At 36.2% G+C, this 16266-nt stretch overlaps 1 protein-coding gene across 4 annotated transcripts in view; it reads left to right on the forward strand.

Moving 5' to 3' along the window:
- Positions 1-16266, forward strand: part of PTPRZ1 (protein tyrosine phosphatase receptor type Z1) — a 243673-nt gene that overhangs the window by 111835 nt on the left and 115572 nt on the right. For all 4 annotated transcript variants that reach the window (XM_056799637.1, XM_056799634.1, XM_056799636.1 and 1 more), the window contains exon 3: positions 12197-12376. In XM_056799637.1, coding sequence (XP_056655615.1) covers positions 12197-12376 — 180 coding nt within the window. The remainder of the gene's footprint in view (positions 1-12196; positions 12377-16266) is intronic.

Raw genomic sequence — 16266 nt, forward strand, 5'->3', positions numbered from 1 at the left:
GAGTGCAAAGTCACAAAATTGAAAGATCATGTATTGTGTGTGAATAATAATAAGTAATTCAATAAAGTAGACTGTAGATTATGTTTTGTGACATCTGACTCTTTGTGACTCCATTTAGATTTTCTTTTTTGACAGACCTACTGTCATTTCCTTCTCCCATGCATTTTATAGATGAGGAAACTGAGACAAACAGGATTAAGTGACTTGCCCAGGGTCACACAGCTAGTGTCTGAGACCAGATATGAACTCATGAAGATGAGTATTTCTGACTCCAGAGCCAGTGCTCCATCCACTGTAGCACCTAGCTTCCCTGAGGAGTATAAAGTATAAGAATATTAGGATGGTAGGAATGAGCCAAGTTGTAAATAGATTTATATGTAAAACAAAGGATTTTATATCAACAAGCATCATGGTAAGGAAGAAACAAAAATATGTTTCTGGAGTCTAAGGATCTTGGTTCAAATACTATCATGGCTACTTCCTGCATTTATATATGTGGGCAAGTCACATAACTTCTCCAGCCTCATAGTCCTCCTCTGTAAAGTGAGGAAGTTGGATTGAATCACTTCTAAAATTCCTTCCATCTCTATTTATGACTAAATTTTATCATGAACATTAGAGAAGCACTAACAGGCAGGGAAGGAGAGTTGCAGAGGTCAGACCTGTGCTTTAAGATCAGTTTCTTAGCAGTGGGGAAGATGCAGTGAGAGATACAGTTCTCAAAGCCAGGAGACCAGTTAAAAGCTGCCGCAAGAGTCCAGTGGAAACGATTCCAGGGCTAGAATTGGGTGGTGATTGTGTGAGCAGAGAAAAGAGGACCCAAATGAAAGGGGTTTGGAAGGGAGAAATGAAAAGCTATCAGGCATGTGTGAGAATGAGGTCCTGGAAGATGATGATGTACCCTCGACAGTAATAGGGAAGTTCAGATAAGGCATATATTTTCGGGGGGAAAGATAACGTCTATCCAGTTTGAAGTACCAATGGAATACCCAGTTCAAAATATCCAAAAGCCAATAGATGGAGTAGGATGAAAGTCTGCGTGAAAGATTAGGACCAGTTATATAGATCTGGGAATCATATGCATAGAGGGTACAGAAATTGTACCCATGGGAATCAGGTAAGGTTACCACAATATAAATTGGAGGGGGAGTCAAAACTGAATTATATATTACATATGAATTATTATATATATAAAATTATGATGCCTAAGCTTGGTCTGAAGAAGAGGTGACAAAAAGCACCTGCCTCCCTTCTTTGAAGAGGTTGGAAACTATATAGTTTGGGAATCCTATGTCGGTAAATTCCCCTGATGTTAGTTTTGCCAAACATTAGTTCCTTTTCTTTCTCTTTTGTTTCTTTGTTGTAAGGGATGATTTTATGGGGATGGCAGATGGAAAGACATATTTGAAATGAAGGAACTATTATAGGTACATAATATTATTACATGACACATATTTCACATATATCATATGGAGAGAAATAAAAATTTAAGTTACTGTTTTAATTGTATAATATCATATGTCCAAATTGTTTAAATGGTCACTGTCAAAATAATTATTTATAAGCCTAACTTTGAATTTCTAACCAAATTCTCTAGCATTCTTCATATCCTACATATAATATAAATATCCTTAACTGCAAAGCCAGGAAAGCCAATCAAGGTAGGATCCAAAGCAATGGTTTTTATTCAACTGATTTGTTGAAGACTTCTGAAATATAAATTTTTCTATGTTTCTTTCTCTTATTCTGAATCAGTGGCTTTTTATATCCAAACTTTGCCAAGCAATTGCAATTTGGAGATCTCTGGAAGAAGCAATTGATTTTGAAGTCTTACTATTTAAAGTTTCTGAAAATTTCCTTTGGATATTTCCTTGCTGTCTTTTAACATGCTATAATTTTTCTTGTTCTGTGAATAATGAAGGGAAAGACTCATTAAAGAGAATAATGAAAAAGAAAATGAGAGAGCAGAGAGATAAAAGAGATAGGAATGATTCCTTTCTTTATTTTCCCCTATCTACTCCCACTCAGTTAAACTATTTTCTCCCAAGAATTCAGAAAGTCTGTAATATCAAATGCTTTCTTCCATGTCAAGATGTCTTTTTGTTTAAATATTTTTTATTTTGGTGACTAATAGAAAAGGGTTCATTCTGGTAGTTGGATAAAATGTGTTAATAGTCAGGAAAAAGAATCGATAGATAATATTTGAACAACATGGAAATTTGAAGAATAATAGCTGCATGGAGAAACCTTACATTGTTTTCATAATTCCATCAGACACTCTTTTTTCATCAGAGCTACCTTATAAGAACTGTTGTAGGGATCAAATGTTTTGATGATTGTAAAAATAAATGATCCCTTTAGAAATAATCACTGCCTTTCTCCTATGTACTTCTTTACAGAATCATCTTAATAAAGCTCAGCTCTAACCATGACACAACATTCCTATACTCATACACATTTATCGAACCCCCATTGCCTACAGAATTAAATCCTAACTCCTGGCATTCAGAAATCATTGTGCCTTGGCTTATATTCTGCCTTTCTAGAGCTACTCCTCTATGTGTCCCCTGTAGCACAAACAAACTGAAATACTTGTTGCTATCTGAACACACTCCAGGCTTATCTCCTCTCTATTTTCATTCATGAGGTTTTGTTCTTCCTGGCATATTTCTAGGCTTTCCACCCCACCCTCATTTCTGTCATTCTCTAACTTAAGAATATTTTAAAACCTAGTTCCAATTCTACTTTCATAAGACCTTGTCTGACCTCCCCCACATACACACAGCCACAAGTGGTTGTACTATTTTCCTCCTCTAAGCCCCTACAGTATTTTATTTTTAATCTCTTTCATAGCTTTTTATCATTGTATTGTTGGGATGTTTGTCCTTATTCCTTCCCCACTTCCCTCCCCATTACCTTCCTTATACCCCACAGTGTCTACCAAGTTTAGTTGAACCTTGTAGGTGCCTAATAATTCTTTTTTTAATGAATGAATGTTTCAGTAACTTACTGTAACTCTAGCTATAGTTAGATATTTTTATCACGCATACCATCCTAGCAGTCATTTTTTGCTAAGAGTACAGTAGATCTTGTACTTTGCATGGAACCCTAAATTAGGAATCAAGAAGCAAAGAATCATGTTGCTTCTTGCCTCCTATTTGCCAACATGCCCACTGCTTAGTGATTTTAAGTAAGGATTTGAAGGAATGATATATTGTTTGGGCCTGGCAAATTTTTGCTACCCTCTACCAAATTTATTCTTTTTTTTTAAACCCTCACCTTCCATCTTGGAGTCATTACTGTGTATTGGCTCCAAGGCAGAAGAGTGGCAAGGGCTAGGGAATGGGGGTGAAGTGACTTGCCCAGGGTCACACAGCTGGGAAGTGTCTGAGGCCAGATTTGAACCTAGGACCTCCCATCTCTAGACCTGGCTCTCAATCCACTGAGCTACCCAGCTGCCCCCATCAAATTTATTCATTATTGATTGACCGAACCAGTAATGAAAAGGATCTGTCAATACAAAAAGGATACGTACAGGCATAGTAGTATCTTCAGTGCCATTACCTCTGGGTCCCATTCCGAACTGGGATTTAGGGATCCATTGTGATATAGGCTAAGTTGAAAACTAATCAGATCTGTTTGACACTGTGGAAAGCCTACAGACTCAGAAACTTACATCCTTTATACTCTAATAATATTAGAAATAACAGTATTAATATTGAAATAGGTCTTGATCAATGACATATGTAAAACCCAGTGGAATTGCTCCTTGGTTATGGGAGGACGGGAGGGAAAGAACATGATTCATGTAACCATGGGGAAATATTCTAAATTAACTAATTATATAAGTAAACTTAAAAGTTAAAAAAAGAAACGATATTGTTAGTAATAAACAAAAGATTCAGGTGAATTTTTATAAATGAATTAATCATAGGTAATCCAATTCTTGTTATGTGTGAAACAAACACTATCCTTTGCCTCCTATCTTGCAACTACTCCCAAACTGTTATATCCCTTATTCTTACTAAAAGTCACAAAGCTCAGCCCCACTTCAGCAGTACTTAGTCACCCTCCTTCCTTCATGATGGGATACTTTATTTATCTACCTTTACTCAAGGTCATAATATAAACAAACATATTGATTAGTATATAGATAAATTTGCTCCCCAGACTTAGATTCTTCCTCATCTGATTCCCCCTTTTAGGCTGGGTTCTCTCTCCTCTCTTCATTTGTATAGCGCCCCTTGCTTACCTTATAAGAGGTAAATTGAAAATTTGGAATACAGAAAGAGGATCGGTTAGGATTAGCCATCAGAGAACATCTAAAGGCCTTTTCTCAGTTGTTCTTCTCTTCTCTTCCCTGAAACAAATATCAATGCTGATTAAACAGTTCTGGATATTCTGTCCTCGCTAGGTTTTTTGTGAAACTGCTTCTGTTGTGATACACTTCCAGCTTTTCTGACCAGTCATTTTCAGTCTCCTTTGCAGTATCCACAATATTCTGCTCCCCTACTTGAGTGAACCCAAGACTCTCTCATGGAACCTTTCCTTTTTCCTCTTGACAATCTCTGGATGATTTCTTGTGGTTCTGTGGGTTCAAACGGTGCCTCTAGTCAGATGATTCCAGAATCTGCTATGGTCCAATCTCATCACCCTCCTGAGTTCTATTCCTAAAGCTTGTTTGTTTTGTGGCTCTTTCATGAAATCTCCCCATTGGGTTATGTGCTGTTTTTCACTAATCATTGAATGGCGATTATGAAGCTTTCTTCATTCCTGCTCCTTCTGCTTTAGTTATAGACTAAATGGGAGGCTGTTTGAAATCTCTGGAGAGCCTGGCTTGGGTAGTCCTTCAATGCCTTCTTTGAAACTTCTTACCATGTGCTCCACTGGCATCTCAAACTTAACATGTCCAAAGAGAATTCATTACATTTATCTCACAGTTACCTCTAAAGCCCTTCCTCCTAACCTCCCTGATTCGGACAGGGGAACAACCATTCTCTCCGTCATCCAACTTCGGAATCATCTTTAGCTTTGTTCTCATTTGTTTCCCATATTCAAACAGTTGCCAAACTGTGTTGAATTGACTCCCTCAAAATCCTCAGTATTTATCCATTCTTTATTGTCTCTCACCTGGAATATTTAAATAGCATCCCAAATCATCTCCTACATGGAATCTTGCCCCTTTCCAATCTGATTGTCATAAAGCCACCCAGAGGACATTCCTAAAGCACCGATTTGACTGTATCATTTACCAAAACGCAAATTGTGTCAAAAACAGAGGGCGGCTCTCATTAAGAGAATGAGGAAATGAGACTAGACCAGCTGCAGTAATTCATCAAGATTATTGGAGAGGCCAGGCTGCCTTTGGACTCTAATTTAAAAGCTTTCTGTCTGTCACTGAGCACTGATTAAGTGCTTAATGTATGCCAGGCACTGTGCTAAGCACAGGAATAAAATAGAAATAGAAAGATAGTCCTTGCCCTCAAGGAACTTATCTTCTAACTGGGAAATAAAACACATGAAAGCAAGAGCTAAAAAGGAGGGATGGAAAAAAGGTGCCCAGAGTTAGAGCCTGATAGGAGAGAAATAACACCTGGAGATTCTGGGAGGAGCCATACAATCAAAGGCAGGGGCCACAAGGACAGAGAATTTTAGTAATACTAACTACTGTATGCCAGGATCTGTGTTAAACTCTTTACTTTAAATTCTAAACTTAAAAAAAAAAGTGTTTCTTTTGACCCCCTAGCAGCCCTGGGAGGTAGGTGCTACTATTATCCTCATTGTGGAGTTCAGGAAACTGAGGCAAATAGAAGTTACATGACTGGCTCAAGGTTACACAGCTAGTAAGTGTCTGAGGCCAAATTTAGAATCACATCTTCATGACTTTTTGCCCATTATTGTTCCTTCCTTCCTTCCTTCCTTCCTTCCTTCCTTCCTTCCTTCCTTCCTTCCTTCCTTCCTTCCTTCCTTCCTTCCTTCCTTCCTTCCTTCCTTCCTTCCTTCCTTCCTTCCTTCCTTCCTTCCTTCCTTCCTTCCTTCCTTCCTTCCTTCCTTCCTTCCTTCCTTTCTTTTTCTCTTTCTATCTTCCTTTTTTCTATCTGTCTATCCATCTATGTCTGTCTATTACCTACCTCTCTGTCTATGTGCTACTCAGATACATATGACATATACATATATAAAATATACATTTCATAAAGAACATATATCCATGACCTTTTAGTTGCTTTATTAAGACAAATTGCATTAGCTCTTTTTCACTGTTTCTGACCCATATTCACTCTATTTTCTTTACTTATTTATTAACACCTTAGACTTGACTTCATTTCTGTCCCTCTGTAATGAAGAATGACATTTTAAAAAAATCTTTCTTTCTGCCTTAGAATCAATATTTAATACCAGTGCTAAGTCAGAAGAGTAGTAAGAGCTAGGCTTTGGGGTTTTGTTTTTGGGGTTGTTACTTATCGAGGGTAAAATGGCTAAGAAGGACCTGAGGTTATATTTGAACCTCAAACCTCCAATCTCTATGTCTGGGTCTCTAGTCACCAAGCCACCTAGTTGTCCTAAATAACAAATATTTTTAAAATACTTATACATATATAGTTATTATCTACAATAAAAAAGGGGAATCTCTGCTTTCAAGGAGTCCATATTTTTTACTGGAGGAGATCTGACATACAATGATAAATATAATATAAGGTATGATATAACAGAAGCAGAAAAGAAATCAGACAAAGCACTTTGAAAATTTGATAAAGAAGATATTTTTCATATGTGAGAAATCAGGCTAAGTCTTCACAAAGAAGTGAATGCGTATATACAGATGGAGAGATGGCAATGTCCAAGATATTTTATCATCTATATTTATACTTGTGACATTATTTTAAAAGACAGTATGACTTTACATATGAATAAAAGCTCTCTGGGGCATAGTTTACTCATTATTGCTGTGGTATGTCCTGTCCCACCTAATCTGACCTAAGAATGGAGTTATGTATTTCAGAGAATCCAGACTCCCAGGTCCCTTCAGGCTAGGTGTGGGAAAGTGAGGCTGAAACAGTAGTTGTTGTTCAATAATGGAATAACCCAGGAGCTTAGAGGAAAACCATCCCCATCCTTTTTCCCTCAGGCAGCAACCAGAGATCAGGTAGCTATTGTAAGATCAGTGTGTTGTTGTTGTGTCTCCTACATTTTTGAAGAAGACCAGTGACAGCACAAATGAATGACTTGCTTGTGAAAGCACTCCTCAGTGCCTACTTCAGCAACCTTCATGGCCTTTGGAATTAATTGTTCTCATCTGCCCATCCCACCAATTTTTCTGGAGAGTGGCTGCCGCACATGCCACAGCTTCTTGGCGTCACAGGTAATAGTTGAGTGAAAGGTGGACACCAGCTGTGGCTGAGTAGCCCTGAAAAGGACTTGGCAAGCCCTCGTACCAGAGATGCTAGTCTAGGATGGCCAAAACAGAGTTTGAGCTGCTATAAGTAATAGAGATTCTCATTAAGAAATAATAATAATAATACTGAGTCCAAAAAGTCCTGACTTTTAAGGTCTCGTTTAGATGAGCCTTAACCTATATTCCTAGCTTTATTTCAGATCACTCCCATTCATATATGTCAGGCAAACTAAGATTATTAGGTATAGTTGCCTTGCCATGAATTTGACATGTGATCTCTCCATCAGTATGCATTTACTTCTTTGTGAAGACTGCTCTGATTGCCCACATATGAAACATTCCTTTTCTTCCTTACCAAAATTTCAGAGTACTGTTTGACTCAGTTTCCTCATCTGTAAAAATGAGCTGGAAAAGAAAATTGGAAAACCTCTCCAAAGATTTGCCAAGAAAAACCCAGATGCAGTCTTAACATGAGAGATGACTCAACAGCAAAAGCATATTGGGTGTTGACTATGCCCAAGACAATCTAGACCTTAGAGAGACAAGGGGTGGGAGGCAAGGAGACATAGTCCCTGCCAAAGGGAACATCAGAATGTTGAAGGACATACCACACAGTCACAAAACGTGTCTGCCTCTGATTTTAGATTTGGAAGAACATAAATATTTATAACTACATTTAGTGCCTCCTGCCTCTCTGCATCCAAAATAAATTTGATGGGCAGCAAGGTGGTTCAGTGGATAGAGAACCAGGCCTGGAGTTAGGAGGATCTGGTTTCAGACATTTGCTAGCTGTGTGACCCTTGGCAAGTCACTTAATCCCTTTTATCTAGCCCTTATTCTTTGTGTTGTTACTAAGACAGAAAGCAAGAGTTAAAAACAATTAAAATTAAAAAATAAATCTAGGATGGAGAATGCCTTTTCCTCCTCCCCTAGCTCCTTTTCATCATTTAACACATGTTGAACATTTTGGTTATGAAGAAATTTTGCAGATTCTCTAAAATGACTTTTTTGTTTTTGGTGTATTTTTAAACCTCTTATTCCTTACACTTCCATGTTCAGGCCACATTTTCTCCTTCTTATTTGTGCCTAACCCACTGAATTTCATATCCATTAGATTTGAAAAGGACTTCTGAGATCATCATGTCAAGCCTGTAACTGAACTGGAGTCCTTTTTAACCCAAAGATCTAATAATGGAGAGAACTACTCCCTCCCAAGGCACTGCTATCTCTTCCACTTTGGAGTAGCGCTAATTGTTGAGATTTTCCCCATATATTTTTACTGAATTCATCCTCTGAAGACTTCTACCCACTCTTACTAATTCTCTCTTTAGGGGCAAACAGGACAAATCTAATAATTCCTTTTGCTAAATGACAGCCCTTCCCATCGTAAAATAGAAGTTATATATCCCAATGTCTTTTATTCTCGAGGCTAAGTTTAATTCATTGAAAATAGGCCTGTAGTAAAAGTAAAATACCATCTAATCCAACTTTTATTTTAGAGATAAATCTAGTTCCAAAGAGTTTAAATAACTTGCCTTAGGTTACTTAAGTAATTAGTAGCAGAGCAGACATTCAAACCAAATTCTAAATTCATTGTTACATCCATTCCACCATGGTAACTTCCAAGTTCTTGCACTGTCTCAAGATATCAAAGCTTTCTCCATCTTGCTTACTGTCCTGGATGTAGTTCAGAGTACGAATATCCTTCTTAAAATATTGGACCTATAAGAGAACTGATTTCTCTATATCTCAAATCAAATGAACAGGACTCTGGCTTCCCCTTTTCTGGATGCCCTGACTTTCTTTTCATGCAGCTAATTTTTGGCTCCCGTAGCACAATTGTTGAATCATATATTGAGCTTGTAGTTCATTGAAAACCCCAAGTATTTTTTCACATGGACTCATATAGTTATACTGCCCCAACTTCATAGAATCAGTGATTTTTGTGAACCCACATGTGGAAATTTACATTTGTATCTTTCAATAGTAATTTTATTAAAGTCAGTTTACCAGAATCTTTCTTGCCTATGTGAAATCTAATCCCAACTTGGTTAGTCAACATATTAGCTGTCCATCCAAGCATTTTGTCATTAAAAAAATTGTATCTGGCATCTCTAGACTGATTTGACAGGCCAAATTTACAGAAAACCTCACTAGAGACATGTCTCTAAATTGACGTCAATCTATTATTGACTCATTTGGGGGGAAACATCAAGATTTGGTTGATTTCTATCATTATTAAATAATATGATGATGGAACATGGTTTCATTCAAAAATCTAGTCCTAACTTTACCGTCTCCTAATTCACATCTCTCCATTTCATTTCCCTTGTTGTAACATTTTCTGATAGAAAAAAAAAAAACAACCTTTCCCCTTAGATTTCACTTCTTTGATTTCACTATGCAAATTAGAGATTTAACATTAACCTATAACATACCAAACTCCATTACCTAGCAGGACATAGTCTAATGATATGCTTGATAATAGTAGCTCCATGACCTATAATCTTTAATCAGTGCAAACAATGAAGATATACACTCCTGGAAATTCTTATGAGTTTCCATTGCATTTCAAATGGAAGGCTTTGTTGGATTATTCAGTAATTTAATCATTTGGCCACAAATAAGCAACTCTTTTGAAAGTGTTTTGCAATTTAGAACAGTGACAATTCCAATTGCCCAACATTCCATTTAAAACAGAGACCTTTCTTCTCTTGTTCAGTAATTTCCCTGGTGATTCATTATCTCATATTTAATTTCTGGTAACCTTAAAGTTGTGAAACAAAAATCTATTGCTTTTTAAATGTCATTCGTTACACTGCCTGCAGTGGCAGATAGCATGATCTCTGAGAAATTGCTAATTACTGTTTATATTTTCCAGTTTTATGCACCCTCACTAGAGGTTTCCTTTCTTGTTTGTTTGGAGCATGTGTGTAGCTCCTTTATTTTTATTTATTCCTAAGCTTTCTAGAATTCATGGAACCATGCTAAGACTTGTAAGTATTCAAAGGGGCCTTGTCAATTAGAGCCAAAGTCTGTGTTGCTCTTGTATTCAAATTAGGATGCCAAGAAGTAGACCGTGTCTCCTGTTGACAGGAGCATAAATCAGTATATTACTACAGATATATTTATAGCTCCTCACTGAAGGCAGAAATGTTCATTTCTTTGTTTTTTAACATATTGTCCTTAAATGCTGTCTAGCATCATAGAGAGGCCCTGAAATAAATTCTTCATGAATGTGGGTTTTGAAAGTTATTTCTATGGAAAAGTGGACTTGTTAATGATCTTCTACAAGTATTACATCCATGAACTAAGTCACTAATACATGCCAAGAAGATGACATTCAGCAGCTCAGGTGTTTCTTGACTTGTTCTAGCATCATTTCCCACTCATGACCAGTTCACAGTTAGCTCTTTTAGATATATACTGTCCTCTGCTCTTAAATCATTAGCTCCACTGACTTTCCTTTATTTCCCAAGGCCATATAATCCACACTATCTACCTTCTCCTCTCTTATTTCCAAGTAGCACCGTGCTCAGAGAAGAAATCATAAAAACAAGCTGGCTAGGTCTCCTAAAAATTTATGCTACCCACACCCTCTGTGCTGCCCAGCAAACAACCTTATCATTCATCTCTTATTTATTTCCTTTAGCATTCCTCTGCAGCAACTGTTCAAAGCCTTCTCTCTTGTCTCCCACTTGTAGCCCTTTTTCACTCTCTTAGCAGAGAACTTTGTTCACAGTCTACTTTATGGAGAATAAATACTGAGTATATCTAAAGTGCCTTCTCTGCCCCACTCCCAATATATCTAAAAACTTCCATTCAGTCTCCAAGGATGAGGTAGTCTTTTTCTCTGCCAAATCTAGTCTGGCCTCACCAGTTTTGCCTTGATCCCCCCCCCCCATCTCATTGGATTTTGATCTATTTATCCTTACCTCTCCTTTCTACCTCTGCTGGCTTCTGAAGTATATACCTGTGTGCACCTGTTTATTTCTGTCTCCACCATTGAAATGTAAGTCTCTTGAGGACAGGGACAATTTTTTATTAGTCTTTTCTTTGGAGCCTTAACACTTAAGCACATTGAATGATGCTATTGTTCTTGTTGTTCCAGTCAGGATCCATTTGGGGTTTTCTTGGCAAAGATACATGAGTGATTTGTCATTTCCTTCTCCAGCTCATTTTATAAATGAGGAAACTGAGGCAAACAGGGTTAAGGGGCTTGCTCAAACTGTGCACCAAGGTCTCTTAGACTATGCCTTAAAACTTTTAATTTGGGACAGAACAATCAATTATTTAACCCTACATGTTTTGTACTTAGTTATAATTTACAGAAATTAGCTATACTTTGTTGTAATTAAAACAAATATAGTAAATTAGAAAGAGTATTGGAATTGGTGTTAGGGGAGAGCTGAGTTTGAATTCTGTCTCAGACACTTAATAATTGTCTATCCATGAATAAGTCACCTAAGCTCCCTAAATCTCACCTTATTCCTCTATAAAAAAATAGGATGATATAACACTTTTAGTGCCCATTCCACAGATTGTCATGAGAATCAAATTAGACAATATGGTATGTGCCCTCTAAACCTTAAAGCAAAAGATGTTAGCCATCTTTATTAACCTAAAACATATTGGTATAATGCATAACTTTCAGATTAAAGTATAGAACTCTACATCTATTATGAGAAGCCAGAGTGAAGTTTTTGTTTTATTTCACAAAATGTGCCAACTATTTTATAAAGTATAAATTTGAATTTGGGTGATATTTTAAGAAATTTAACTTCTTACAATATCTTCTTCTAGGAACACTGAACCAAAAGAACTGGGGAAAGAAATATCCAACATGCAATGGTCCCAAACAATCCCCTATCAATATTGATGAAGATCTTACTCAAGTCAATGTGAATCTTAAGAAACTTAACTTTCAAGGCTGGGATAAAATATCTTTGGGAGACACATTCATTCATAACACTGGAAAAACAGGTAAAATGCCTTAGGGCTTTTTTTAATTAAATTTTATGGGACAGGAAAATATTGAGGCCATTTTCTCATCTTCCTTCTAAATATGATCATAGCAGCTAGAAAGAGCTAGATAGATAGTAAGAGCCTCCACATTTCTTGGACAAATTCTGAAATACAGATAAAACATGAAAGTTTAGTACACGTAATAAAACAGCTGAAGTTATCACATCATTAATGCCATATAGGAATGTGCTGTTATTGAAAGATAAATAATACTTTCAGCATCCACCCAATGAGGACAGTAATGATAGCTATAAAAAATGCAATCAAGATAGCATGAGAACAAAATGGATTCTAAATAATTATTCCATTTGAAAGCCATCAATATTTCCTTTCTGGAGCAAGTGTTCTTTATCTTGTCTTCTTGAGGTTGCATTGTATTCAGTGCTTGGAAATGAAAAACAATGAGCAACTAGTTCTATGGTTTTGAGCAAAGTTAATTACCAATGTTTCTGTGGTTATGAGGGTTTTTTTAATACTATGCCTAGGGAGAATTCATAGATTATTTTATGTAAATTATGTTTCATCATTTTAAAAGGATTTAAAAGGCTCTACCAACAGAGATGAGGAAAAAGATTGATGATAATTTAGCTTTCAGCTGTCATGTCCCTGATGCTTATGATTCTGTTCTTAAAACCATTTAATAAAGGAATGAGTTATATCCTTAGCATTTTATTTATATGATCCTACCCATACCTGAATCAAGTGGTAAACTTGCCATAGGAGTAGGCTGGCATGTCATATTGACCACCAGTGACTTCTGATGGGGGAAATAAAAAAGCATTTGTCTGACTTAGAGATGTCAACATCTTGTATTATTCAGAAAAGAAAATAATTTATCCAAAGCCTTATTCTATAGTGTCAGAGAAATGCTCTTTCCCAATCTCACCCTCATGTCATTTTAATCTTTCATATTTATCATTATAGCAGCTAAGTGGACTAGAGAGGAAATACAGAGCTAGGAGAGAGAAAAAAATGGTCTGCTGAGGAATGATCATCATTATAGCCCACATTTATTGAGTCCTTTGATAAAGGACTACAGAGTGCTGCTGCTGCTGCTGCTGCTACTACTACTACTACTACTACTACTACTATTACTACAACTATTGCTAGTACTAACTACTACACACCCATTTAGAAAGAGAGAGGGAGATTATTATAGAAAAACAGTGCTTGAACCAAAAGGAGTCATAGGGATGATCTTGTCTCATGGCTTCATTTTGCATAGGAGGAAATTGATGTCCAGAGAGGTGAACTAATGGGTCCTTCATACTGCTGCCAATTGTAATATATTCCTAAAGCAGGTCTGGCCCTATCACTCCTCTACTCACGAACCTCTGTTGGCTCCCTATTATCTCTAGGATAAAATACAAATTGCTCTGTTTAGCATTTAAGCCCTTTGCAATCTAGCTCCATCCTACCTTTTCCAAGTTCCACTCTGCCATCCTTCCTATGGCAGTGGCTCTCAAAATATGTTCCCTATTACTATTAGTCTACCTAGAGTTTCAGCTAGGTGTTCTGTGAATTTTATAGAATTTACACTTGAAATAATGTCACGGGCATCTCTGAAATTGTATGGAATTTGTATTTGCCATCACCCACACATATGAGCCCCTGGACTCTCCTGTGGTATGCTGGTATTTTGCTGAGCAAAGAATTAGCCTTGACGGGAAAAATGTTTTGAGAACTACTGTTTCTCTGAAGAATATTTGATCTCCTGCATCTGGAAGGCACTGCCAACCCATATACATCTTTTAGAATTCCTGACTTCCTTCAGCTTTTAACGCAAGTGTTACTTGTTATTTTAGCCCTGGCCTGATCACACTAGCTGGGGTGCTTCTCCCTCCAGTTATCATGAAAAATATCTTACATTTACTTTGCCAGTATTTTGTATGTACTTATATATGTGGGTGTTATTTACTCCAATAAAATATAAGCTCCTTGAGGGCTGACATTATTTGATTTTTTGCCTTTGTAATCCCAGGACCTGGCACAGGGGCTGGCACATAGTAGATACTAAATAAAATGCTTCTTGATTGATTGATTGATTGATAAGTCACTTAATTAATAAATGATAGAGGTTTAGCATTCATCCCACCACCTCATACTAACTGTGTAATATAATAATAATAATAAATATTATTTATTTATATATGTAAATATATAAATATAAATAAATAAATAAATAATAAAAAATAAAAACATCTATTTCTTGGGACATGTGGTCCTTTGGGACTATTTGATTAATTCCCCAAAAGAAAGCAATGACCTATCAGTAGTCAAGTTTCCAGCATCACTATTAGCACTTTCAAAGAGCATTAGAATAAGATTATTTCATATTCACAAACAAGGCCAATCTTTGTTATAGGTGGAATAGGTGATCATCTCGAGGGATAGAGCACTATCAAGAGTCTCCCTGCCTGGAGACATACACCCATGCTACCTCATTCTATTGCTTCCTATTTTTACCACTAATTAGTCATTCGTTTTACCAAGGCTCAGAAACCACCATGGAAAATGCTAACGTGTTTTGGATAAGTAATACTAGGGGCTATTTTTTTAAGCTAGAGAAATAGATAAACTATGAGCTAATGGGGGAAAACTAAATGGCCAAGAATTTTTTTAACACACAAAGAAAAACAAAAGAAAGTTCAGAGGGTTTCAGAGACAAGAATTAATTAAACACTGACATATTTAGTTTATTATATACTTAAGAAAATCAATACAAGCTATATGGTCTAGAGATTAATAGTTTTACATACAATTCTTTTTTTCTGTTTTTCTTTGTACATGGAAATGTTTGTGTTATTGGTAGCTTTCAAAGTCAAATTAGTATAAAGTAAAAATGGAATTTAAAGAGAAAGGAAGGTACTGTTCATTTTTGGAGAGCAAAAGTAGACCCTCATAAGATATGATTACTTTTTCATGAGTTAAGTTTTTAAACACTAGTAAAAACAGTTATTTGTATTATCCATATTAGTAGTATTATTAGTAAGTGGTAGTATTAGTAAGTAAGTAGTAGTATAAGTAATTAGTAAGGCACTAATCATCATCCTGAGGCTACTAAGCATAAGGGGCAAATTTTGATAGTGAGAGAGTGGAGTGGGTTAAGTTAAATAGTATGAGATATACTGTCCAGGAAAATCAAGGGTTAGTATAGAAGGAAAGGCCTGAAAAAATTATATATGCATGTGTATATATATATGTATATATACATATGTATATATTTAAAGATTTATTTTCTGTATCACTTTTATATCTGTAGCTGTACAAATTGCACATAGAAATTAAAAATATTACAAGTAGAATCTGTATCAGCTATTTCATTTTCAACCTCTTCTCCAATCTCCAAGTTGAAATCACAAATGATAGCACCTCTCCCTGATAATAAATACTTGCTTGTCTCACAAGGTTGTTGTGATGAAACCTTTTATAGCTCCTATAGCATTGTATAAATATGAATTATTAAGATTTTATTACCACCGAAGAGCAATTATCCTAAAGGTCTTTGGAATAGCCTAAAAGCAAAAATGTAATATTTCATGGCTTAATCATTTTTACATTTGAAATTTTAAAAAATGCTCTTTTGCAATCTGTCCCTATCCTGGTGGTCTAACTTGCTAGTGTATCATGTCAAGCAAGTAAACCTGTCCTGTATTATAGCACCCACCCTTCAGCTAGATTGATTTTCTTCACTGTCTTAACCATCAACTCAACTTTTGTCTACTCAATCCAAAATGTGAGTTAATATGTCATTATTTTTTGTATTTTACTGAATCCCTTTGCTCCTCATGAATTGAAGGTAGTCTGTCTTGCTTTTTGATATCTTAATAGACTAATATAGTTTAGGG

Source organism: Monodelphis domestica, chromosome 5 (assembly GCF_027887165.1).
Source record: "Monodelphis domestica isolate mMonDom1 chromosome 5, mMonDom1.pri, whole genome shotgun sequence".
Taxonomy (NCBI): domain Eukaryota; kingdom Metazoa; phylum Chordata; class Mammalia; order Didelphimorphia; family Didelphidae; genus Monodelphis; species Monodelphis domestica.